This window comes from Athene cunicularia (genome assembly GCF_003259725.1).
Source record: "Athene cunicularia isolate RWA chromosome 5 unlocalized genomic scaffold, athCun1 chr5_part2, whole genome shotgun sequence".
Classification (NCBI taxonomy): Eukaryota; Metazoa; Chordata; class Aves; order Strigiformes; family Strigidae; genus Athene; species Athene cunicularia.
The window spans coordinates 5,582,953-5,610,559 of record NW_020799102.1 but is presented as its reverse complement, the minus strand read 5'-3'; the positions used below and the strand labels follow the sequence as shown (position 1 = coordinate 5,610,559).

Here is a 27,607-nt window from a genome sequence, read left to right as displayed (position 1 = left end):
CTGTCATTGGGACCATGTCCATTGATGACCATGATGGGTCAGTCTGTTCTGTTGTAAGCAAACTTCGATTGCTGTGTTTTACAGGAGAGGTTCAAATGTTTCACTCACTCTGGATATGTGTACCCCAGGCTGTTCTGAGCAAGGTTTTGGCTATGTCATGTCACCACGGGAACAGTCAGCCCGAGAATACCTCCAGACGGCATCAAACGTCCTTACTGAAGAGGAATTGCACAAGAAAGCACTGGATCCTTTCATACTTCAGGCAGAGTTCTTTGTGAGTATCTGATCTCTCTTTGAGGAGCATCAGAAAAATGGAATGTTGTCTGTCTTCTGTGAACCTTGCTATTATTTTCTGCAAGTCTAAAATTAGGACAAACTCCACTTCCATCAGTAAAACATTTAATGCTAAATTTGTCATTCCTTGAAATGACAGTGTCTGAAAGCTTTCAGTGATATTGTCACTTAAAAACTAGATAATTGGTTCTGGCAACGAAAAAAAGCTTTGTTTTCACAAGTCGGGTTTTTGGGTTTTTTTTGTCCCCTGTCGCATGCTACTTTTTCACAAAAAAGCCCCCACTTTTTCACTAGAGAACAAAAAAAAAGCCAAGTTTGCTGTAGGCATAACTTCTTGAAATGTGTCTGGAGTTGCCCTGGGGATGAAATTATTCCGAGTGCATGGTCTTTGCTGTTGAATGCTTGGCATGGAGCTGCTTTCCAAGCCTGAATGTTCTCCAGTTAGCCGAAGCACAGGATGGCTATGTCACTCAGCAGGAGCCATAGAAAATATGTCTTACTGAGGTTTTTTTCTGAACAAAAATTATTTACTAGTTGTAAGCTGCTCTGTCAGTTGCTTTTAAGAATTTGAAGTATGTTTCCTTGGCTCACTGTATCTGCTGTTGCTTTGGGAGAAAGAATTCTTCCCCTCATTTTGGGAAAAAGTATACATACGCAGATGAAGCAAGCAGTTGAAAATTGGATTTCTAAGTAGTAGGATAAAGGCCAGATGCATTTCAATGTATTGAGTACACTGGCTTTTAACATCTTTGATTTTATGAGTCTCTTCCCTTATTGCTTGAGTGTCCATGTGATAAGCATTGTCATGTTTATTATACCTAACAAAAAAACATGCAAAATGCTGCAGTGGCTAGGAGTATTATGTCTGCTAGGCAGGATTGTAAATTCCTGCACAAGACAGAAGGTAACCAGGACACAGTACATGATCAAGAGCTAATAATGAAGTTAATACTGCCAAGTCAAATATTCTTGTAAGCATGGAATCTCAGCAGAGGAGAAAGAAGATGATGTTTTGAAACATAACAGCCCTTTCAGCCTCTCCTCTTTATGACCTGTAAGTGTCTGAAAGGGCAGGAGTAACACTTTGATTATCACTTGCTGTCCTCCCTCCTTGTGCAATTTTAGGGTTTTTTTTCAGTTTACAACCACAGGGGGAGATGAGATAGTCTGGACTACTGTTTTAAAGCAGACTGCTAGGTATCTGTGGTCCTTAATTCACTTAGTGCTATGCAAGTTGAAGAAAAGCAGCTTTTGTGTAGGCAAGCCCTGATTCTTTTAAAGTAAAGCATCAGTTGCCATTCTAGGGAAGAAATGTTCACTTACTGAGTGTCTGAATTGACTGATGAACGAGTCCACATACAGTTTAATCAGTCTCTGAGTGGTGCACTGTAGCTTTCAAGCAAAGAAAATAATGTTAGAAGTAAGAAAAAAATACGCTTAATTTCTCTGAGAGATTTTGAATTAGTTTTCCTGGTGTTAAGAAGATCATTCAACAGCCAAACTATCCCAAGCCATTTTCATTCTTTAATGAAAACTGAAAAAGCATAAATAAAAATGCTGTGTAATCAAAATGTCATTTCCATAATTCAAAATTGTAAACTAGCTTGTCTTTTTTATGAAACAGTTATCACCAGCTAGCTCTGCATCATGTCTTTTCAGTCTGTCTAACCTATTATACTTGGTTTACAAAGTCCAGATCTATGATGTATTTCATTTTAGAAGGAAAGTCAGAGGATATGTCACTTGCAGGGCTAAATCCTGAAATTCTTAACAAGATTCAGAGGTTTTACTCAGGCGGAAGTCCTGTTGACTTCACCAAGAATTTGCTTGACCGGTGAATGACTTTAGTCTTGAGCTTGGCTCAAGAAGGAGTTTTGGGTGACTAAATACCAAGTATCAGTTGAGGAAAACATGAAGGTTTTGTTCCCATTCAGTTCCTCAGATTGATAGAAAACTAATTCAACAAAATGTTTTTATTAATTGCCTCTGGGTAAGCCCAACAGTATGCTCAGCACTGTGTAAGAGACAGAAGTAGGTAGTCAGTATTCTAAAGTTCCAGAATTTAACATAGTTCATAGCTCTGCTTATCTTAATTTCTTCCTCAAGTGAGACTTGTTTTACTCAACCTGACTCCTGTTACCAGTATGTCCAGTGTTGGCCTCTCAGATCCAGTGTGCAGCAGCTGGGATGACCAGCTGTGCTCCCAAGCTGCTGTGAGTCCTTACTCTGCTGAGCCTGGTGAACACATCCCATCTCATCTCATGCCCATTGACCCCAGTTGGTGAAAGGTTTCTGTTCGTTCCTGCCTGGCCACTTAACTTGCAGGAGATGAGTAGTGGAGAAGCAGCCCCTCCACCTTTGTGTGTTCTTTGCCTCAACAGTGTAAAGAACCTCTTTGCTATCCTTGCCCATGGAGCCTTGAAGTGTGGTGAGCAAAGAGAGTGACGCTCCTCGGCTCCATAGAGGCAGGTCAGCATGCCAACCTGTCACAACATGGGTCATAATTTGTTGCTGGTGAGAGTAGCAAATTTATTTCCTTCCACCCTTAGAGAGGAAGAGAGAGTGTGAGTCTGAAAGTATGGTGTCTGAGGTCCATTGCTTTTGGAGCAGAGCATCTTATGTACCACCTTTTGCTTAGTTCTGAGCCTACACTTGCAATTCAGTTCTAATAATATTAGGAGCTAACATAACACCGTCGTGTGTATTACTCAACGAATTAGTCACTATGAGCATTTTCATATTAAGAATTTCAGAAAAGAAAGCCAGTGACAGTAAAAGGAAACATCAATCATATTTTGGTGGTAGATTGCTAGAAGTACTGTGCCATATGTCTCAGGTGACTTCATCACTTTGCCTTACTCACAGGCAGGACGTCATGGGCTTGGGATTTTTATGCCTTTCGTGAATCTAATAATGCTACCTACTGTGTTTTCTGTTTGGCTGTGTTTTTTTAAACAGGAAATTCCAATGAACTTTGTTGACCCAAAGGAATATGATATTCCAGGCTTAGTGCGCAAGAATCGCTACAAAACAATTCTCCCAAGTAAGTTTCTGTTTTTTAAGTCACTGAGGCAGGGTGGTTTATTGCACATGCTGAAGGGCTTTGCACTTCCCTTTCCAGAATGCATGAAGTGTGCTGTTGCTACAGTGTATTGTCCAAAGCCCATGATATGATGAAGCACCAAGCAGCATAGATTAAATTTCAAAAGAGGTACAGAGTATGAAGAACCTGAGATTCACTGAACATCAACAGCACTTAGGTTTTTAAGTCATTAGAATTTGCATCATTTGGTGCTGCATAAAAATTCTACTGAAGAACTTGGTGTGTTTGTTCAGATAATACTTAGTGATTTATTTGATTAAACTCCTTTAGAAGGACTAAATTCTAGCAATGTTATTTTCCTGACCAATGTTTTTCTTGGAGTCATGCCTTGGATGCAAACTGAGAATATTGGGAACTGTCCTGATGGCATTAAGGTGGTACAGAAAATCAAAATCCTTTCCTATTACACTACTTTATTTGTAGCCAGGAGTAGGAGTTTTGAGAAACATTTTGGCACAAATTTTTACACATATCATCATTTTCCTCACTGCCATACCTAAAGTTACTTTGAAAAGTGATACGTTTAGATGTCTTGCCTCTTTTTTTAGCTCTAAGCCATTGCGGAAAGATGCCACCACTAGCCACAGTAGCTCTATTTGGAAAGCCCAGAAGGTTCAGTGTCACGTTAGCAAAGATAAGTGCAGAAATGTCCTCAGCTATACCTATCATTTTAGTCAATGAACCTGGGTTGGAAATGGTTCCAGAAGAGATTGTTTTATCTAGACTTACACCTCTAGCAGCTGCAGCCAATGATCCAATGTGCACAACCCTTCTAACGACTTTGTATTTCACCTTAGAGTAGAAGTGTAGAAACGTTCAGCCACATTTCACTGTTGCTGTGCTAATGACTGAGGTGAACTGTTCAAGTTTTTGCTGGAAAATATAATTCACTGTTTTTGCCGGAAATGAAGGATTGCAAAAGTTGTTAGTGATTTCAGATACCTGAACTGCTAGATTTTAAAGTCATCTGTATATTCTGAATTTGGGATCTAATGTGTACTTTGAGAATTGGATCCATTTTAAATATATCACATTGGATGTTTAAACTGAAACATCAAAATTGCTGCCATTTTGAAGACTAACAAATGCCAGTTGGCCTTCTATCCTGTATTTTTAAGATAGATCACTCAGTGGGTTAATTATTTGCTGGAAACTTCATTTCAGCCATATGAATATCTGCTAGCAGCCATTGTTGTCACTTTGACCTTTCCAGATAAGATAACTAGGTTCTGCCCTTCCATGCCTCCAAGGGTTACCAAGCTTATTCCAAGCTCATTGTGATATGGATATTTTTTCTGAATTAATTCCAAAACTAGTAACTTCTGTGCAGCTTTGTCCCTGGATGTGACCAAAGGATGGCTTGATGTGCTGAGGAAAGAAGAGGGCTGGCTACTGTTCACTTTTATCCAATACCTCCATTTTGAAGGCCTTGGTGCTGACAGTAACGAGGCTAGCAAGGAGAGCTAGACATCCTCTTTGTGCTTCAAAGCCAAGGATCCCAGAAAACTATTCATGCACAAAACAGGAGGGGGAACCAGAGGCAAGATGAGGGAGAGTCTGGTGTTTTCCAGGCTATGATCATCCACTGAATTGTTTCTCAGTTGACCAAGTGGTGTCTATGCTGCCTTGAGTATCGCCCTAGCATTCCTCCAAGTTCTAGCTGCAGAAAGCAGTAATGGCAGGAATGCTGAAGAGGCTGCAGTACTCCAGACTCAAATGACTGATTATCATAGGGAACAGGAAATGCTTGATTACCAAACTAGAGTCAAACCCAAAATCTGAATTTTAAAAAGTAACTAAAATTCCCTTACCAGCTGTATCGCCAGAAGCAATCTAGGCAGTTATCATTAAAAGGTAAGCACTTAACATAACGATCAGTTATTTGTAACCTTAGAGTTGATTCTAGTAAGTGAGAGACATGATAATAGTCTGTAATTAATTTCATTTATATTTATTTTGTAATAATTTTTCTTGCAGATTCTCCCAGTTTTGCTGTTGGTAGTAAAATGGCTTAGGAGGTGCCTTTTTGATAGCAGAAGGGTGCTTTTGGGAAAATGCCAAGCTAAGGAGGTTGATTTGGATATTTCCTAACTATGAATTTGTTTGTTTGCAGACAGTCCTCTTCTGGGGATGATTCCTATGGCATTTCCTGGAAAATGATAACTTTTCTATAAGATATTTGGAGGCACTTTTTGAATACATAGAAAAGGATGTTCTTGTTCTAGAATTCCAGAGGTGGCAAGAACTTACTGAAGCATGTTTTATATCAATCTCTTAGAATTCTTTTCTCATGAGTAATGTCTAGACAACAGACTTTTAAAATTTCTACATACTCTATTGCTTTTACACCATTTTAAGTTATGCAGAACACTTCAGTTTAGCAAGTTTCTGTAAAATGTCAGACATAGTGTTAACACAAAATGGCCGTCAAAGAGACTGTGGAAAAAATAGCTGACATATCATTTGATTTCTTAGAGATACAGTCTACCATTGCTTTTTTAAAGGCATGGTGTCTTCTTGAACCTGGCCTGTGCACTTATTTTGTCCTGGGAGAAATGTTTTCATTGAGAGTAGGATTTGGCTTTGCTTGAATGCCTCTCTATTGAAAATTTGAAATTCATACGGCAAACTTTTACATTAAATACAGTCTTTTTAGGATTTTTTTTTAAGGAGTTATTCCTGTTTATATATTTTTAAGAGATGCAGTTCAGCTTCAGCTATGCATTCTGCAAAACAGTGCATGCTTCTGTATCAGCAGTGCATTAATAGGTCTTATTTCATATAAGGTTGAAACTGTTCACTAACATACTACCTTGACAAATGTAAATACTACATTAACAGAAAAATGGTAAGACAAGTATTATAAAGTAAAAGCATATTTTGAGTAATGTTTTAATATCTGTGGATACAGCAATAAAAAAATCCACAATGAATAGTAACTGATATTCTACTACAGCTGAAGAATACTAAAAGAACCCTGTGCTTAAAAGTCTGTCGCACCTGTTGATAGAGTTCTGCAGATCCATTTTATTTCTCCCTAAAGACCCACCATGAGATGGACAATGCAGTATTATTGCTGTTATTAGTAGGGGAAAAAACATGTAATCATTACTGAAATTTTGGTTGACTCCATGGATGACTGCATAAAACCCAGACAAGGGGACTTCATGCAAGGGGTCTAACTACCCAGTCCGATGACTTTTGAATGAACATCTGGCAACCGATGTCACCTTTATAATGGTGTGACATGTTGCAGGCTATCAGAATTACCGATTAAAAAGCAGATTTTTTTCTCTTGTCTCGCCATCTCCCCAGTACTAGAGACATGAGCAAAGTTGAACAGGAGGGAGCTGTTAGAGAGGAACTCACTCACTGGTTCCTGTACTTCTGTGCTATAAAATAGTATCTTTGTTAATATCTTTATTTTTATTATATTATCACATAATAGATAACATGAATCTGTTCTGTCTGAGGACAGTTTCATGCGAAGTCTGTAGCACTGTAAATATTACTGTGTGCTTAGTCCTTTACCCAATATCACACTACTTTTGCGTATTTTTTACTTTGCTCTGGTTTCTAAGCAGGCTGGCTTTTTTTATGAAGAAGTCATCTGTGGTTTGGTTTTAATATTCTTCTGGTGATACATGCTGTTGCTGTTTGCTGAGGCCTCTGTCAGGAGAATGTTTCTTGTCAGTGATAACAAACTCTGTAGTACTGGTGAAAGTGGATGAACACGGGCCTGTGTCAGCTCGCATCAAAATCAGTGGAACAGCTCCCATTGACTTCAGTGGGAATTGGACTGAATTACTCAGGTGGAATAATGTTTTCATTTGTCGTCTTATTAAAACAAGAATCATGCTTCATAAACAGTCCCAATGAAGGAGACTCAAGTACTGAAGAGACTCTTGCAAAGTACAAGAGATTGTTAATATTCTTTAATTTCTTTTTAACCATTATATTTGTTAATAGCACATCTTGGAGTTTAGTTCACTGCAAGATAAAACAGGCAAAGAGTTACTGTCATCTGGCTTGCCTTTGTACAAGAAATGTGTGTTTATGGTTTGGGAGAAAAGGTGTTTGCTGTCATTTCACAAATAATATTGTAATGTCTTACAAGTCAGAATGAGTCCGTTGACCTAACAAATTGAGAAATAATTTCCTAGAGCAGAAAACTGCTTTTCCAGAATCACTCTGGGACACTGACTGCAACAAAAACATTTAAGCAGGCTTCAGAGAGTGGGTAAAACTTTCAGAAGCAGCCAAATTACCCCAACCATTCTTGCCCCATTTTTATGATAACATTTTAATATGGGAGCTCTCCAAGGCCACACATCTCTTTGATGGGCATGAATGCATGTAAATGTCTTGCTGTACAAAGTAATCTTGTGTCTCTCTATTCTGAGCAACTCATAAACTATTACTTATCCCTTTACACCTTTCAGATCCTCACAGCAGAGTGTGCCTTACCTCAGCTGATCAGGACGACCCCCTCAGCTCTTACATCAATGCTAATTACATCAGGGTAAGAGCACGATAGTCCAATGAGTCTGCCTAGCCTTTATCAGCCACTGCAATGTAAACAGAATTGCAGCATCCACTGGCTTTTAAAGGCATCCTAGCTGAACTGATTGCTCTTCTCTCCTGCTTACGTTAACTGAAAACCAAATCTGAGAGCAACTTTACAGGTTCAGACCATAACCATACCTCTCTACTTGATGCAAATTACTATCCAGTGCCAGTGGACAAGCAAGCTTGAATAAGGCTCTTGATTTAGCCAGAGTCACCTCAAGGTTGTTGGACACTGATTGCTGGAATTATGTGAGTCCATACTGTGCCTTTGCTCCATGTACATATGTGCAGGAGAGAGAGGGGAAGAAGTGATGCCATGGAATGACCATTTCAACCAGTGGTAGCTCTGTTTTAAGAACTGAACCTTCAAGGTTGTGTTGGACATCCCTGTTAAAATTGATCTCTTGTTGTTTTGTTGGCAGGGCTATGGAGGAGAGGAAAAGGTATATATTGCTACTCAGGGACCGATAGTTAATACTGTCAGTGATTTCTGGAGAATGGTGTGGCAGGAGCGTTCTCCCATCATTGTCATGATTACCAATATAGAAGAGATGAATGAGGTAATGGTGTTACATATAGTCTGTATTTTTATATGTACTCTAGCAGATATTTTCAGCATAGATCTTAAGCCAGCAAACAGAAGTTAGCTTGGTGGCCTGAGCAGCCAGAGCTAGCATTAAATTCTTCAGGCTTGGAGAAGATGTGGTCTTCTCTTTCAGTTCAGTTTACTGAAAGTCTTGTTTTCCTGTCTGATAGCCTACTGCTGGTTTTGCCATTTTTCCTCTGCCAGCTGACCTGAAACCTCTCCAAACCCAGTTCCATTTGCAGTTCTCTCTTTTCAAGTTCTCTCTAAAAGAACAAAAACCAATTCCATAACTATTAAGGTTGAGTATCTTTAGTCAACAGAACTGGTGTGGCTTCATTTTGCATTTATTATGATTCAGTGTCTATATCCACACTTCATGAGACTGTCCGTGACTTATGAAAGATGCTAGTTAAAATAATCAACAGCTAGAGCTGACTTGGATATAGAGTACCTTTTCTTGAATGCATCTAGGAAATGCTTTTGAAATACTGAAATCAAAATCGTGAAGTTTACTACCCACCACCTACCTTCAGAAATTAAACTGTCATTGTGTTTCTGCTAATCCACCTAATGTGATTTTTGTTTACAGTTTAAAATACTGCTGCCCTCCAGCTGTTCATTACTTATCTGCTGAAATATTTCCCCCATGGCAGAGTTGCAAGAATCATGTGTCTGGGCTTCAATTCAGAGACAGGTAGCTGAGCTTACATCGACCTTTATTGGCAGTGTAAGATGTAAGAAAGTGGTCTGGGCATGTGTTGGGCTCTGCATGCCTCCTCACCACTAGCAGCAAGATGTAGTGGAGAGATCCAACTGGTGTTTTGTAAGCTGCAGCAGCAGTATTTGTCAAAACTTGTCCCTGAGAACTTACTAGTAATTTAGGTGAGTTTCCTTTGGAGAAGAGGCTTTAGACACTTAGAAGCCCAAGCGTATAGGCATACCTCCATCATACACACAGAGTTATAATGGCCTAACTGCTAGCTGTGGAAGCTTTGTGCTCATAATTATGCATGTGCACAAACCTTTACCTTTCCCCAGTTGTGAAGTAAAAATATTTAACCTTGAACTTTAGTGAAAAAAAGACATGAACAAGACAGACACAGAATTATAATGCTTTGCAAGTTAAAAATAGCCAGTCTGCTGATTGGACACATACTGTCAGGGCATTGCTGATGCAAAATACAGTATGCTGCTGGTCTAAATGTTTTATTTGCACTAACATTTTAAACTCACATCTGCCTCTGAGAGGCACCACTGAGGTAATAACTTGCTTGTTGATCAGAGTTGCCAGTGTATGGCAAATAAGACATTAAAATGTCGTACATAGTGTACCAGAATCATTTAAGGACTTTGAGGTTTAAAGAAGATGCAGAGGAAATATTAGTCCTGAATGACATCTGGTGATAAGTTCTTCCACTGTAGTTCTCCTAGCAAGATTGTATAACAGGAATGTAAAATAACCATTACATCTAAACTTCCTCTTATCCTGGCTGACCAAGTGTTTCAGCCATCATACCAGTCTTGGGAAGCAGTGCACTGCAGTGCTGATAGACTGTATAACTGGAGCTTGCTAGTCTATATATCATAACAGAGCTGCTGAGTCTTTTCCTATACCTTTTGTGTCAAAAATTAAATGGTGTCAGGAATCTCATTCGTAAATATAGGGTAAGTCCTTTCATGTAAATGTCTTCTACATTCATTCCCTTTCTTCCATAACACATATATTAATATATGAATAACAGGACTCAGAAGTACATAGATTCAAAACCGAAACCTTTGTTCAGCAATGATGTTAGTAACAGAGGCTTTGTGTTCCTCCTCAGTGCAGTGATTTTGCTAATGTGAGTATTAAAAGCTCTGTATCTCAGCCCTCTGTCACATCTAATCTGAACTGACAGACAGCCCACAGAAATGAGTGGGCAATCTTACTCCACTCCTTTAAGCAGAGCAACGTCTGTGCTATTGATAGCTGCTAGCACTCTTGACAGTTTTTACAATGGATTCTGCAGTTTAAGGGTAGAGGAAGAAAAAACGCAATCTGCGTAAATAGTTTTACAGAGACACAGTGGGCCACACTCCCAGTGGGTTATTAACTGATGCACTACGCAGATGGAACAACACGGATTCTCCCACACAAAAATTTTGACTCAGAAACTTTGCAAGATACTTTTCTGTTGTTAGCCTTTCTCCTGAAGTGGAGTTCTTTGTGTGGGGGAGAGCAAAATAATTTAACTTGCTTCCTTCAAGATTGTGTACAGCTATGTAAAAGAGGAAGCTTACAAGCATCATCTTTAACTAGGTTTGTCCAATATCAGATTCTTATCTCCAGTGATAACGAGATTGCATTATCACAAGGGAGCCTTCTTCTCAGACCCTGCCTTGTTCACGTCATTCCTTGTCGGTGAACTAGTTCATGCACCATGTTGAAGTGCCTGTCTCTTCCTTTGCATATTGATTAGTTTAAAGAGACACCACATACAAAAAAAACAGTCTCTTTCAGTCCTTCTTCCATAATAGGAGTGCTTACAAATTCTCATCTCGCCTACTCATCTCTAGTGTATTAGTACCACGATGTAGATTTGCAAATGGACTGTAGTTACTGTTTATCTAACTGTCAGGTTGTGCTGGCTGAATTTCTGTTTTTTTGGCAAAATCAAATGTAGTAGTCTAATAGCTCTCACAGCTATTGCTTCCTTCTAGTTCCTCAGCTTTGAAAGATTCCCAGTGTCCATTTAAAGTGGATTTTGGCACATAATCTAATTCCTAAAGCATCCTCAGTCGTGTTCTTTTGTACAAAAGCTTATGCAAATTATTATCTTGCATTCAGAGAGTCTTGACCTTTTATAGAAAAATAAAGATGTATTTTGTGGTTCCCTATCAGTGTGTACACACCACAGAGATATTGGTTACTAGTGTATATTATACTAATCATTATTATCTTAAGAAAAGGCTTAATCTAAAAACACAAGCACATTACTACTGGCCTTTTCAGTGAACCTTCAGAATGCACATTAGTTGCATGAAGATAAATAAGGATGTGTGTATTTAAAAGCATTGGTTAGTCATTACTTGACTTGTGCATTTTTAATCATGCAATCAGGCTATTACGAATGCAACAGAAATCACCTGAAATGTGGTCCCTGTTTAGAAAGTGAAAACTTGTACTTATTATAGAAACAAAGTTTATTCATATTCATCTATGCATGTGCTATATCCAATTTCAGAGGAGTAAAAATGAACCTCCCTTGATACCTGCTTAACTAGATTTATTTTATATTGCATACAGAAATGCACAGAATATTGGCCAGAGGAACAGGTCACCTACGAAGGAATAGAAATCACAGTTAACCAAGTCATACAAGCAGACGATTACCGTTTAAGGCTCATCACCCTAAAGGTAAATCATTCCAGCGTACTTACAGTAGCTTAGCTGTCTGAACCCTTAAATGGAGATGTTCATGGAGAGCTGTGTAAAAAATCATCTGCACAGTGTACTGCTGTACAAATACCACTTTTCATTACTGAAGTCATTATAGCTTTGCCCAGTTCATCAACATACAAAGCCTACAGTAAAACAAGCAATCAGAGATTGAGACTGCATATGTACAGTCTGAAAGCTACCAGGCCAGTTGTATGGTACGGGGTTCACTCAGTGGAAGAAACCAGTGACTCATTCTGTGCCTGTGTCCTCTGTGTTCACTGGTCATTTAGTGACATGTTAGCTCACGGATAGCTTCTTACCAGCCTTTGTAAGTCATACTACAGACAGCACTTGTGGAATAACCCACTAGACTCTGTGATGATGTTCTGTAAAACTCAAAGGCTTTTTCATTCTTTGGGCCATGGGCTTAGGCAGAGGGTTACTGATTACTAACAGGGCACTTTTACCTGCATGGCATCTTACGTATTTTGTAGTATGCGGAGACCTCTAGGAAATAATTTAGATTGTGCTTCTTGTCTTTTTATGATTATTATTAGAATTCTGTCAGACTGCTGGATACCCACCAGCTGCTTGCTACTAACAAGAAGTTGGGGAGTTGAGAACTGAACAAAAGGCATTTTAATTTTTCTTAACCTGTTTTCAATTTCTCTCAGCAGTGGGACTACTGATCTACTTGGCACTTGTCAGTGGTGTGGTAGCACCACTTCTGTTCACCATGGCTGAACCCCTTTTAATAGGCACCATGCTAATTTATTCTTTGAGCTATTTGACTGACTTTGGAGATGCTTTAAGGGATTGTTCCACTCCAAGACACTCTAACTGTTGATGACCTTTAAAAACACTTTCACCACAGCATTCTCATGCTTATATTTCTAAACATTGGTATCTTTCTGACTAACTGTATGTGTAGTTTTACATACCAGTAGCCATTCTATCATCTTGTGGATAGAAAGCTTAAACACAGGTTTAATTTTTTAAGTACTTGGTGTAAAGTACCAGATTCCTACTTTACAACTGTTTTCATTGCTAGGTTCTAGAATCTCAAGCTACGTTTTAATAAGAACAGTCTATTTACATAAACTTCATACATCTTTCATCTACCAGATCTCCCCCTGACCTCAGTATAACACCAGTTTCTTTCCAAGCTGAAAAAACTCTCCTTTTATCCAACCAGTTTCAAGTCTCTTCAGCCATATGCTAATAGGCAGAAAGCCAGCATATGAAATCCCATGTCTGGATTGAGAGTGTGGAAAGTCTGTCACTCATGCTTTTGGCAAAGGCAGCAAGGAGAAAATCACACTCCCTGACAAGTGGGAAGTAAAGAATATTTACAAGTATATTGCAGACTTGCAGACGTCTTAAGTACAATTTATCCCAAACAGTACAGTGCAGCAGCAAGAATAATACACAGATTAATTCTGCTGGAATGTTGATATCTAACAGAACCAGTCATTTTTTTCATTACAGTGACAAAACAAAATTTTTTCAATAAAAAACTATACTGTCTGCCAGAAGAATTTTTCATAATTGTTTTAAACTGTTAAATATAGGATTTTAGTATTAGTGAATATTGCTTTTTTTTTTTTTTTTTAGGCTTAACATAAACCTTAGACATTTAGGTTGAAATGTTCTTTTTTTTCTTTTGCCCACCCCCCAGTAAAAAAACATTTTGCCTCTGTATTTATTGAAAGAAATTTGATTCTCTCCCTGGGGAAGGATTATTCAAATTCTTCTCAGGAAGGTAATAGCTAGTTCCATTTTCAGATGGGAATTACAAGGGAGTGGCTTTTAATAGCAATATTGGAGTAGCTTATTGTCACGACCTGGACTGGGAGCCCAGAGAGTCATAAAGATTCTGTGATCCTCTTGGATTAAATTAAGGTAAAACAACCCTAAACGACCAGTTAAAATGTTTAACTTGTGGTAGAAAGAACTTAAACTTTGAAAAGGATTATAAGCACTGTGGTGTCTTACACATCTATAAGAAAGAAAAGAAAGGAAAGAAAAAGAAAGGAGAGAGAGTCAAAGAAATCCAGTCACCACCCCTGGATGCAGCATTGTGTCAGGTCCAGTAATCTTGGGCCATGGGTGCACACACGGCAAAGTTTTCTGTCACCTTTTAAGTTCATTTTATCAGCTGATTAGCATACTAGACAAGGAGAGGCAAGTATTCCACAAATTTGATTCCACAAGAGATGAGAAAAAAACATGGAGCATGGGTTCTGTGCATGCAGTGAGGGGGAATGGGGTGCACCAATGCCCTTGTCCAGTTGTCAGTGGTCGTGCTTGCCCTGCCACCTTTACTTCTCCCCAAGTTCCCACAGGTTTTTGCTGACTTCCTGTTTCTTGAGCAGTCATCTGGCTTCTGGGGCAGAAACGCTCACCTCTTATGAGGCCTCATCGCCTGCATCGTGTCGGCTTATATACAATAGAGCCACAGAGTATTGGGCTTACACAGTGGAGCCAGTGATTAGTGGTCCTTGGGTTTGATGAGAAACATTTGGTTTCACTCAGTCCATGTTTCCCCCCTTTGAGGTTTATCTAAGGAGTTTGTCAATGCAACTGCAAGGGAGTGGGTAGTGCATCCTTTGATACAGGCTCTGTGCTTCCTCAGGTGACATTCCTTAGACTAATCACAGAGGCCACAGCTTGTCCTTGGGGTTTTCTGTGTTGATGAATATTTGAGGCATTCCTCCAGTTCCTTTCACATATCCAAAAACCCGTTGCACACAACAAAGAAACAGTCCCAAAGAGCTTATATACAACAACTCAAGCATAATAAGCCATACTCTCATCTCACAAATACCTTTCATGCTAATACTCATCCCTGCAGAATATTTTCTTCCAACAGCACCCTCTCAGTGTTTTCTCAAATTCTCTTGTCCCTGCTCAGGTATTCCTTAGGTGAAGCTCTCAGTATTAGAGAAGGGGCTTCAGAATTCAGAGCCAGATATTAATGTATCTTTTCTGTATATATAACTGTGGATCCCACAAGGGTAAAAAACCCCAACCAGCAGCAGACTGAAAGCTAAGTTATTTGTCAGGGCTGGTGTATCCTGTATATTCAGGCACTCACAGAAAGAAAAAAAAGAATAGCTAGGATAGCAGAGTACAGCAAAGTTATAAGTAAAGAAGTATAGATACCACACATTTTCCCTAATCATAGCCAAGAAAGACAAGTGCTTTCCTATCACAAATGATACAGAAGCCTTTATTGGATATAAACATCTCCAAGGATGTAGTTCCTTTGCTACTCAAATGACTTACTATTTTGGCTATTGTCTTTAAGCTCATCCCAGTTTGGTTTTCAGTTAAACACTGTCTTTGTTTTCTGTACTAGTGCGACAGTGTCTCTTTTCCCCCACTCCCAAAGTCAGAAGGTGAACTGCTGAGTTCGAGAGCTGAAATATTTCATTTGTTAAGTTACCATTGCCTTGAGCTGTGCATTTGTTATTTGATAGCAGTAGTGGAGTAGCAGCTCCAGACCTTATGTATGTTAAATGACTTGGGAGTGAAAACTAGAAAAGCAGTGAATTGGCTCCTCTTTTCTCTAGAACAGGAGTGGTCAGAAATATATGATACCACCACCAGCAGCATTACTGCATGTGTTACAGGGTGGACTGTCAGATTTCTCTCACAACACGGGATTTGGCAAGCTTTAGGAATTTAGAAAATACTCAGGCAATAGGGCAAGGCTTGTTTTCCTTTCCTCAAAGGAACTTGCCAGTCTCTAGCCACTGATTCATGATCTCAGCCTCAGCTACAGCATACCTGATGGTAGACTTCAAACCATCACTTAAATCTTGCTTCCTCCTAGGTCTTCCCAAGTCTTCTCACTCTCAATGAAGAACTAATAGAGAATATTTTGTTAAAGTCAAAGCAAAAGTGTACAGAACCACAGAAGTCGGGGTTCTCTAGCAGAAGCATAAAACTGACAACAACACAGACAAAACTAAAGACAATCTAAGATCATAATTAGAACTGTGGCTGTTTTCTTTTTCTGTCAAATGAGTGACTTTATGGAGTGATTCATGTTTTTCTTCAGATGACTCTTTATCTTTTGCTTTTCTCTCAGTATTACTGACATTTTTATTATAATTTTTCACAACCCACTTAAGAATCCAGTGTTCATAACTTCTGTGCCTCACACATAGTCATACACTCAAAAGCAACTGTGTATGTTCATGTTTCAGAGCAGTGGTGATCAGATTTACTGTAGTGAGCTCACTGTTCATGACAACTAGTTATGCTCTCTTAACCACAGTATCTTCTGGGGTAAAATAACTATGGCCAGGCTCTATGCTAGTATAATAAGACACTTTTTTCCTCAACTGAGCTAGACATATGCCCTTAAGTTTCCTATGGCTGTGCTTCAATGAGCACTTTAAACACAGTAGAAGCTAGAACAAGCAACTCAGTGAAGCCCAGCTTCCCTTTGTCCAGCTCTCTTGTTCCTACCCTTGTGCCATCTCCCATGTGCCCACACAAGTGTTTATATGACAGTGTGATAAGCCAAAGGGGGAAACTGATTGACCCATCTGAAAATTAATCCAGCATGAGAAAGAAAAAAGTTTTAACTAGATCACTTCCCCAGTCTAGTTCACGGTAAAGCTATGCAAAAGTTTTGTCAACCAAAGAGAAGGTTGAAAAGTGGCACAACCACAAAGCACTTTTAACATCCAGTGACTGACAGTCATAGGTACTTAGGAGTTTAGAAACCATTTCCAGATTTTTGTGTCTGGTTCTTTAGAAAGAGACAAATTTGTTCTTTTTTTTCCTCTCCTCTTAAACTCAGACAGACATGTGTTTAAGGGAGGGTTGTGGAAGCTAACACTTCTGTTCCCAGACCTTTTGAAGACATTTGCTTAGCCCTTTGCCAGCTGGCTTATGTAATGGCTGAAAGGGTAAGGCCAGTTCCCTGAGCTCCATGTTACTACTTGGCACCTTTAGAAATCAGGCAGAAGGATGTCACTTTGAACACACAAAATCAGAAGCACACAGTGCTACTTGGCACTCAGAGAAGGTAACGGCACGCTTGCTATATTCATAGCCATGCTGAGACAGAGAATTGGAATTTGTGTCTCTCAAAAAGCCCTGGACTGAGTCTAGATACAATTCCCACCTTCCACAGTGTCTCTGAATTTCTCGCAGTATCTAAGAGAAAAGTAGAATTGACAGGAAACTGATATCAGTCTATCTGTCAGAGGAGATAGAAAAATAATCTTCTATCTCTCTCCCTCATCTATCTATCTATCTTATCTGAGACAGAGATACGGCTCTTGGCTCTCTGTCTGTCAAATAGATTATGAAAGCAATTATGTCACAAGCACAGCTCTGGCTTTGCTGAATGAATCTGTCAGGAGGGAACAGACTGCCTGGAGTGTTTAGCACACAGCTCTTGGCACTAAAAGAGCAGAATACTTGGGGGGGATATTTTTTTTTTAAGGCAGTTTACTGAAGTGCAGATGTGATATTTGAAATCCAGATTTCTGTGTTGTGTGGCTTGCCGTTTGGATCTCGTGTTCCATTTAGCATTGATTTACTCATCTCATTTTTAAAGGGAAGACCAGGTTTCAATACCAGTTTACAACCAGAAGTTCTTCTAAAATACTGCGGTGTTTGTCTTAACTGAATTGCAGAAAGGAGAAGAAGTCAGAAACCTGAAACATTACTGGTACACATCTTGGCCAGACCAGAAGACACCAGATCAAGCCCCACCTCTGTTACAGCTTGTACTGGAAGTGGAAGAGGCCATGCAGAGTGCAGAAGAGAAGAATGCACCAGTGATTGTTCACTGCAGGTAAATAAATATTGTATCTGACTTCTAAGGGCTTCTTCACATACAGTGGCATAGTGCAGGTACTGTTGTATTGGCTGTCAGTCAGATCTGATTCTGAAATGTGCTTGAACTTCTAAACTTTAATGACAATCATTTTTTCTGTTACCAAGTGTTGCATTCAGATACAGAGATGAACACAGAAGCTGGTGGTGGCTCAGTTACTTGTAAGAACAGTCATTTAATTTGTCTTACCAGTAATATATGCTTTTAATGGTTGTGAAAGGTCCAGTTTACCAAACATTAACATACCATGAGTGAAATTGCGTAGAAAGGCACATGCAAGCAGAAAAACAAGAACATTCAACTTTAATCCTCAAAAGCCCCCATTTTGTAGATTCCTTCTTTGATTTTAAAAAATCTTTATTAGGCCAAAGACAGTAATTTAAGTTTAATACATAAACCCAAATGAAACAGTGCTGATTGCAGCACGTACTAATTAACAGACAGGAAATGTATACAATTGATAGTAAACCTGAAGTATCTGTGAAAAGCCCCTGGCGAGGATAAAAACTCTTATGGAAGAATCAAAATCTTGACAGTGGCTTGAAGCCTGATGAGAAAATTGTAATTATCAATCATAGAACAGAATAAATAGGTGAAGGGTAGATACTTCTCTTCTGTCTTCAGAAAGAAGTGGGATGATGTACTTATCACTTGTAGACATGATGAAGTACGTTCCTTTGCACTGCTAACTAGGGAGCATGTTAAGCAACAACTACTAACCATTATTATATAAGCTATACTGGATGATTTTTACCCAATAATGTTAAAAAAAATTGGTCCATAGGCTCTAAAGCATTAAAATTTAGTATAGCTGGAGTCTAGTTCTTGGAAAATTGGATAAATTCTAGAGGTCTAAAAGCAAGTCCTGTATTGCCAGTGTTTAGAAAGGTTAAATGTGGTTACCTGAAAACTACAAGTCAGTTCTCAGAACAATTATTCTAGGTAAATAGCAGAAAGCCTGATAAGCAATGCAGTAATCTTGCCAGGTTAATCTTCTGTAATTTCAATAAAATACATTTTGCCAAATTGATCTTTGGGGTTTTCTTGAGGGATTTCACTTAGTTTTGCATAACATTTTCTAGGAAATGGCAGGTGGTTGCTATCCAGAAGTCATAGTAAATTGGTTATTATACAATGGGAATCTTTTTAAAGAGACTCTTGGCATGAATGGTTGGTAGACTGGTGTCATCAAGATCCACCTATAAGCTAATATGGAGTAATCACTAGTGAAATGTTCGTGTGATGCCACATGTCCAGTTTTTCTGCCTGTGTTTTAAAACAGATTTTGACAAATTGGGGAGAGTTCAGAGAAAAATAAGAAATGGTTTGTAAGAAGGTCCCCTTTGTCCTTGGAAATCTGTGACTCTCTAAGAGCTTCTTGAAGTATTATGGTATTTACTGCAGGTAAAGATTCTGGTCACCATGTCGCTCTTGCTTTGCATACTTGTTTTGTCCTCTTGTATAGTGTCATCCTCATGACACAGTAATAATTCGGGGGGAAATGGGGCGTTTTTATTTGAAATAACTACTAAGAGACATGGTGATAGGATTACAAAGTATTTTATGTGATAACTGTTTCAGATTATTCCCAGTTGCAGTCACTTTATCTGAAGAAGGAATTTAATACCTTGCCTCCATTTGAGAGTGTTAGATGTACCAACCCATTAGCAAAGGCCTGTGTTAGCTGAGTACTTTAGCTCCTTTGACCTTTATGGGAGATCCTCAGTAGAACATAATCACTGTGGTTTTGGCCTCTAGTGACATAAAATAATGCACCTTTAAGAAAAAAAAGATACAAAGCTAATCATGAAGCTATTCTTGAAAGCAGCTTCGTGTTAAAGGCAGGCTAGCAGTCCTGTTAAGGTCCTATGGATAATGTGCCACTCTTGGGCAGTTTTGGAGGGATTATGACTTTTTCTCAACCACTGAGAGACTTGCAGCTTGCCCTGGGACAAGTGCTGGCTCGGTGGTGCTGTTTGCTTTATGTAAAAATGGGTGTTTCCTCCTTTGTGAAAGATTGAGGTCTCTGGATAGGAAACAGTAAACAAGAGCTGTGTACTGTGGCCTGTTTGGTTATGGCATCAATTGGAAGGCAAAGGGCCTTTTTTTTAACCATTGATGTCCATCCATAAGCAGCAAAGACCCTCTGAAACCATGAAATATTTGAAGTCTTGATGAACAAACTAGATACAGTCAAGAAAAGAGAAGTCAGGCCAATGAGGTACAGAGAGCTCCAGGGACAAAAAATTTAGGTCAGGTAGGTACCTCCTCCATCACAGTTATTTGAAGACTGAGATGAGTTCTTAGTGAGTAAAACCATCCCCCAAATTATTGAATTGCCTTGATTATTCCGTAATAGAAGTTAAAGTGATTCAAATGTAGCTGTTTCCTCAGCAAGCATAAACTCAGAGTAAGAAACTTGTCTGTTTAGTCAAAGAAACAGTATTTGGACTTTGTGAGCAGCAGCTAACTGCAAACTCCATTGTTGCTTGTACGTTTGTTGCCAGTGGTTTTGTATTACGACTTTGGTGCAGTCTAAATGGAAGCAGAATTTCTTGCAGTAGTCATGTAATTATTCCTGAGTATGCTCACTTAATTATTTAACGCATCAGAAGGGCTGTCAGCTTTTGCTGCTAGTTTTTTATTAGGTGATAAGATGAATTCACAGCTTCGATAGCACTGTACCTTTGAGAATAAAATCAATTCTGGTCGTGAAGCAAAGATTGAATCAGATAGAAATGTGTTCAGGAAAGACAAAGAAATTTCTTTAATAGTGAATTTGTTGTATCCAGAACTAATTCAGAGAATTAGTAGATTGTAGATCTGATTAGCAAATGGCATCACACTTACCATACTGCTGTTAGCTTTAATTATTTAAGCAGGGGGGTATTTTTACTGTGTCCATGAATGAAAATATGCAAAGGAAGCTATTAGGATTAAGAATCTCAAAGCAAAGGTTATCTTCAAATCAAGGGTTTCCCTCAAACCAAGTCTAACTAAGAAATACTATTTAACTGGTTATTTTCAATGGTCCAGTGGCAGGTTCAGTGACATATTGGGCCAAAGGGTACCATTTTTAGCACTGTATGTGCAATGTTCACACTTTTGCTGTGAGTAGCTCACACTTAATTGTGTTGTCCCATTGAAGTTAGTATCTTCTTAGTTACGCCTTTATATTCGGAAGCACCCACCTGGCAAGGGTTGGAGGGAGGAAAGGGATAACGGGGTTTGATTACTGGTTTAATGGTGCTCATTTAACAAGAATGTTCCAAAGCCATTCTAACATCCCCACTGCCTCTCTCTGCTTTTCCCTCCCTTAGTGCAGGCATCGGGAGGACTGGCTGCTTTATTGCAACTAGTGTCTGCTGTAAACAGCTGAAGAGCGAGGGCATAGTTGACATATTGCGAACAGCCTGCCAGTTACGGTTAGACAGGTAAGAAACCCTGTTTCCTTTCCAGAAAAATAAAAATAAAAATCATAATATTTCCCTTTATTGAAGGAGAAACAAATGGGAAGAAAGGAGGAACAAAGGCACAGGCCAAGAGAAGAACGTTCCTTGAAGGAAGTTGTCATGTTCCAAGTCATTCTGACTTGTAATCTCTGCCTATTTTATGAGCAGTAAACCTTAATGAACAGCCCTAGAACTAGATTCACATCTGGCATCAAAATCTGCATAGCTGCACAGGGATGATCTTTCACCAGCGGAGGAGTTGGCCCCATGTTCATACAGAAGCAGAGGCTTAAAGGTCTGCTGTACTTAAGTTCAGAGCCACAGATCAGCACTTTGCTTCCAGGAGTAGTAAGGAAAACTGGCCTTGCATACTTGGAGCTGGGAGCACTCTTGGGAGAGCATGGCTGCTTGGGACGTTGAGGGGAGAGGGAGAGTATGCACACTCTGAAGTGTTTGCAGACATACAAAAGGAACTGTGAAAATCTCCAGAAATTCGATGGTTTCCAGTTAAGCATTTCTTAACACATCACCTTGAGTTTGATTATGAAGTAAACAGACTTGAATTTTGCACCAGAGATGTTATTTTTCCTCTCCCACTGGTTTCAAGTGCCATCAAAACATGTCTCAGTGCTCTCTCTAATGATAATGATAAATGTAGTCGGGGGAAGAGATGTCACGAAAAACATACCAAAGATTTTTCTGAGGAAAAAAAAAAAGAACCTCAACCCCACGCTGAACTTTATTTCAGAGGAGAAATTATGCTCAGTGGGAGGCAGAAAATAAAATACTTGCTGCCCTGCTGAGGCTCTGATAGACAGGGACCTGCAGGGGCTTGGAGGTTTTGCTATTTCAGTGGATTTCAGGCCAGACAAGGAAAGGCTTGTTGAGAAAAAGAGAACTAGAATATGAATAGTGAGTGCTGATTATCCATGGCCCAGTGAAATATCTGGCTGGATCTGAAATATCTTGTCTCTGTGACTAATGTTACACAGGAAGATAGCCAATAGAAGGTTGAAGACACCTGCTTACAAATGTGTGTGGTACAGAAGGCCAATTAAAAATGCTAGCTTTGCAGGCAGAGGGGAACTGGCAGTCATTTGCAGAGGCTGAAGAAGGGAGATCACACTTCAAGGATGCCGTGGAGGGAAAGAAAGACTGCAGGGACTTCTGTAGCTGCCATGTACCTCTTAGGAGTGGGATGGGATAGGAAAAAAGCCATTTAAATGTCATGGGAGAAAATATTCAAGATGGAAAGCAGGCAAAGCAACATCCTTGCTACAGAAGAGCATCGTTTTTTCAAGGACTGAAAAATGGGTCTTGTAGTCTCTTGGAAGTCATGCTGCCATCCACTGTCATTGTCACTGCACTGCCACAAAAGCTCTCAGTGACTTCAAAAGCAGCATGAGAGGATGAGACAGTGTCCAAGCAGCTATAGGAAGGAAGACCCTGTCTGTCTGGTGGTTACTGGTTAGATAAAATGGGGCAGGTGGGAGTCACTAGGTACTTAGGGAGAAGAGGGTTGGATGCAGGCCGGAGCAGACATGTAAATAATGCACCACACTGCTTCACAGCCATAGAGAGATTGACATTAACCCTGAGAACAATTTGAGGTTGCTGTGCGGGTGAAGGGAACAAATGTTTCTTCCCCTTCATTGGGAAGAAAAATTTTCCCTTGGAAAAATCCTATGCACTGGGCTTTGCACCAGTGGCCAAAAGTTGTTCCTAAAATAACCTCGTATGACTAAGAAGAGGAAGTGATCATTCCTGCATCCTTCCCACAGTGCTGAGAGACATTTGCTGTCCTTTCCCACAATGCAGCTGAGATTTTAAAGCTTTCTGTGGCAAATAGGGGTGAAAACATAATGTCTCTATTCTGTGCCAAAGCCTGGACAGCAAGCACATGTCATGGTGTGCATGTGTGTGGGAAGAGGAGGAAGCCACCACATAGCAGGGAGCCAGATAAAAAGGAAAATAATTTCCTGTGGTCTGAAACTTGATGGCCACCTTAGTGCTTCTGTTGCTACAACTTCAGGGAGCAACCTCACTGTTAATGGAATTGCACAGAGAGTAATTGCCAGATATGACTAACGCTCCTTGTGTGTCATGGATTGACATAAATACATTTCAGTGCTATGTGCAGCACAGAAGGACTCATAAACAGGTCAGTCAACAGTGAGCCTGCATTAAGTATACCAGATGGGTAGGAGATGCTCAGCTGGGAAGTAGGTTCTTTAGAAACACAGTGTGTTTCCCACCTTTGCTTATTCATGAGAGGTTGGAGCATGGGTCCCTGCCCTTCCCTGCTCGTTGTTAAGTGTTGTTTCAAGCCGTCACTTAACAAAATAACTACAAGAGACTGAAGGGGGAGGTTGTCTTGCCCTGGTGCCTCCTGCACTAGACTCCCCTTTCATTTTAATTTAACATAAATACAGAAGAGATAACACTGGTCTGTTCCAAATAGAAATCAAATGCAGTCTTGCCCACTCATATACCCCTTACTGGTATGGTTACTGTGCGACCCACAGTTGTTAAGCTGGACCCCATAGAAGAGGGCAGTCCCCGAAGAGGGAGGGTGCTAGCAGGCTGCTCTGTCTAAGAGGAAGCAACTTCTCATTAGTTTCCTCTGGTGAAGGTTTCTGAGGGAATGCACCACAGACTGACACAGTGTGGTTGGCTCTGGCCACCTGTGGGTTCCCATGTTCCTCAACCCCCCTTGTCATTTCCTTTTGGCACAGTGTTCCTGGGATCTGTGCACCATCACCAGTGCTGGCACAGTTCTGCATACACCTGTGAATCTGAGCCATGGGGTTTAATTATTTTCATAATGGATTATCAAGAGAATGTATTGCTGTTGATGAGGTACTCTTAGCAGACTTCTAAATGTTAGTAAAATCTGCTTAAAATGGACAAATTCATTCTTGTTCTTTTTGTTCATTTCTGTCTCCAGTTGTAGTACTCATGTTGATTAATATGGTACTTGCAGAAATACTCAAGCGAATGATACACGGAAAAGCAAACTGTTTCTGCTCCTGCTTGCGTTTCCTTTCAGATTTGCAGTTTTAGAGAATAGCAAAACCTGAAATAAAAGCTGAACCAAAACAGATTTCTGTGCTGGGAGTCTTTAAGTGATCAAAGTGTGCATGGCAGTTACAAATCTGGGTTGTCTTAGAGTTCCACTGTCTGTTCCAAAATACTGCTGGCCATCCCCTAGTTCCCTGGTGAACTTGCCAAAAGCACAACGTGGGATGGCACAGAGGAAGGAACCCTCATTCCAGGATGAGAAAGTTGTGTGCTGCATCAGGTGGCTGGGCTGGGCTGGCTGGGCACTCTGTAGCCCCGGATGCAGTCCCTAGGAGAGCTGTGACATCTTGGATAAGCTGCTTCCCCTTTTTATTGCCCCTGCTCCCATCTCTCCGTCTAGAGCTTTGGGGTGGGGATTGCTTTTCGTGGTGATTAAAATGCTGCTTGGAGTAGAGGTACTCCAGTAATATCAGTGTAAATGATGGTGTTGCCTTACTGAATGTTTCTGCCAAGAAAAATGAAGGTAAGGCCCATTCCTTTCCTGACTGCCTCTGTTCCTTAGTTAGTGGAGACTTTCAGAATGGAGCTCGAGGTCAGACTGTGAGCTGGTTGCAATCATTGAACACTTTTCACTTATTTCAGGAAGCTTTTGAATAGACCTTTTGTGTGTAACACAAACTTTTATGTTAGCTGTGCCATTTCCTCATATGTTTGCATGTAATAAGGCTGTTGTTTCCCTCCCCTCTTTTTCTTTCCTTTTCAGGGGAGGAATGATCCAGACTTGTGAACAGTATCAATTTGTCCATCATGTCATGAGCTTGTACGGAAAACAGCTTTCTAGAGCAGCAGAAGAATAAGTGTTCATGACATTCCTAAAGGCTAAAACCAAGAGAACTTCTGATTGCATTCAGATATATTTCAGATCTGATAAGACATACATGGTAACCTGGCTGTCTTAGCTGGAAAGAAAGATATATTATTTTACTTTGATATTGCTTTTATGCTCTTGTTTGCATTGACATTTAAGAGCTGAGGTACACCTTGTCTTAAACATACGTGACAGGACATAATCTTCACCAAAAAAGGCTTATTTATACTGTAAATAAGAATAGTAGCTTCATTTGTTACAAAAGCAAGAAAAAATCAGAAAAAAATCCACTGTCTTCACTTTGCTATTTTTAAAAGATCATTGCTAATATATCCAAATACAGTGTGAAAATTTTTGAATTGTCATGCTGAAATGTGCCGTATGTTGACTGAGCTTGAAAGTAACTTTTTGCCTCTTTCTGATTGTTTTTACATATAAAACTACCGAATACTGTGTATATCGTAAACCTTCTGAGCCTCTGCATTGAAAGATTCAAGTAGATTCACATTGAAATGATGTTTCACACATCATGTTTGCTTGTTTATTTTTTCTAAAGCAGTCACCACCAGTGTTACCAGAACTAAGGGGAAAAATTATTTCAATGATGTGAGTCAAATTCATACCTCCAGTTCTAACCAGCAGTGTATCCCAGTATCATGACAGCTGGGTCAGTCTGAGGTGAATAGTAGAAGCTAATTTGAACACAAATTCTTCATGCTTTACCTTTTCTTTGTCAATATTTTGGCATCCTACTCTGCAACCAGATTTGATTTTTCTCTTTTTACATAGTCAGACCACAATCCAAATGCAATTTCCCTTGAAATTTGAGGTTTAAAATCAGGTGAGGAATTTTGTGAGTTGAGTTCATCTTTATTAAAAATGTAATCATGAAATCACTTGTCTTCTATGAATTTAAACTTGTTTCAAAGCTTTGAGGGGGACTGGGTGCCCAGTGCCTGTTAAAATTAACACAAAGCCTATAGGCAGCTTTAAAAACCCAAAACCAGTCTGAATGTGTTCGCTGCTTTTGATAAATTTGCCCTCAAATCAAATTTAGACAATCATTAGCCTATTCTTATCACTAGTCCAGGCAGCAGTGTTTCTTTTTCAGTAATACAGACTGCTGCCAGTGCTGCTGTTCTTAGACTTTAATCAGGCTGTGAAGACTGTAGTTTGTGTTTGATGCTTAGAGGTAAGCACATGTTTAAGTGCTTTATTGAGTAGAGAAAAATGGAGGTACACAGGACCCTTAACTTGAAAGATGAGCATTTTGTGAATAGAAGCTGTAATGATCTACTAAAAATATTTTTGCTTCTCTTTATTTGTAACAATAACCAAAACCCACTGCTTTTATTAGTGCAGGAGATTCTGAGAATTTACTGCACTTCCTAATCAGGAGAAGGTAAAGCAGCTCTCAGAACAGTAAGGGCTGATCCTGCTCCCACTGAGGTTTTGCCATTGACATCAGTAGGTGCAGGGTAGGGCCTGAAATGTTATGCCTACAACTTCATCACTGTGGGGAAAGTTTCCCAGTATTTCAGTACACATCCTTTGTGCTTATTCTGTATCCCTGAACCTGTAAAAAATCCTGTCAGCAGGGTTTGCATGAATGTGTGGCAAAATGTGTTATCTTTAAACCACTTGATTTTATTGCTGTATTTAAAATATTTCCTTCAGTGAGAAACTAGCAGGAAGAACTGGCATTCTTTTTAAAAATACTGGTGGTAGTCATTAAATAGAGCAATAAACTTAAGCTTTTGAGCATAACATGACTGTTAGTTTTATGTCAACTTGCTAGCTGTATTCTCCCCACTGCTACTGATTCTTTCATAGGGGTAACACTATTCCATCTAAACACTCTTTAGAAATAACAAAAGCACCACTGATCTGAATAACATTGTAAGTGGAACTCCCTTTAAATGTTTTCAGCTGTTCAGTGCCCTTCAGTGTCAAAACTGACTCAGTGAATAAAACTACTTGTTCTGTGATCAGCTTCCTGTGCATCTGCTAAAAAATATTTGTTGATTGATAGGAGTGTGCATATAGGAGTGAAGTTCAATGTACAAGTTGCTTCCTGTACAAGGAGACTTTCTAGAGGGGATTTGCTTTACGGCAAACAAGGTATAAAAGGGCTCTAAAATACTGACTTTAAGGTCGTTGTGCACACCTTCAGCAGGTACTAGTGTTAGTGCTTCACTGACTTCAGTAGAAGTGAATGAAGGAAATCTAGCGTGCCTGTCCACTTCCATTCTACATCTGTGAAATATCCTGAGAGAGTGATCATTGATAAAAATCAGGCTGCTTTGCATCAGTTCACAAGTACAAAGCAAACGTCAGCCTCGTTGCAGAGTCTGGTTATGAGGGCTGCACAGCTGCCATCTCACACCAGGCAAGAGCATACCACTTGGTCAGGATCAAAATATTCAAATG

General features: G+C 39.6%; 1 protein-coding gene across 5 annotated transcripts in view; it reads left to right on the top strand.

The window, feature by feature from the left end:
* The window catches only part of PTPN5 (protein tyrosine phosphatase, non-receptor type 5), an 84,147-nt gene extending 57,203 nt beyond the window's left edge, over positions 1-26,944 (top strand). For all 5 annotated transcript variants that reach the window (XM_026850495.1, XM_026850499.1, XM_026850497.1 and 2 more), the window contains 8 exons: positions 85-274; positions 3,253-3,337; positions 7,840-7,919; positions 8,389-8,526; positions 11,839-11,949; positions 17,634-17,794; positions 21,157-21,270; positions 25,073-26,944. In XM_026850495.1, the coding sequence (XP_026706296.1) occupies positions 85-274; positions 3,253-3,337; positions 7,840-7,919; positions 8,389-8,526; positions 11,839-11,949; positions 17,634-17,794; positions 21,157-21,270; positions 25,073-25,166 (973 nt within the window). In that variant the 3' untranslated portion in view covers positions 25,167-26,944. The remainder of the gene's footprint in view (positions 1-84; positions 275-3,252; positions 3,338-7,839; positions 7,920-8,388; positions 8,527-11,838; positions 11,950-17,633; positions 17,795-21,156; positions 21,271-25,072) is intronic.
* Positions 26,945-27,607: the final 663 nt, after the last annotated feature.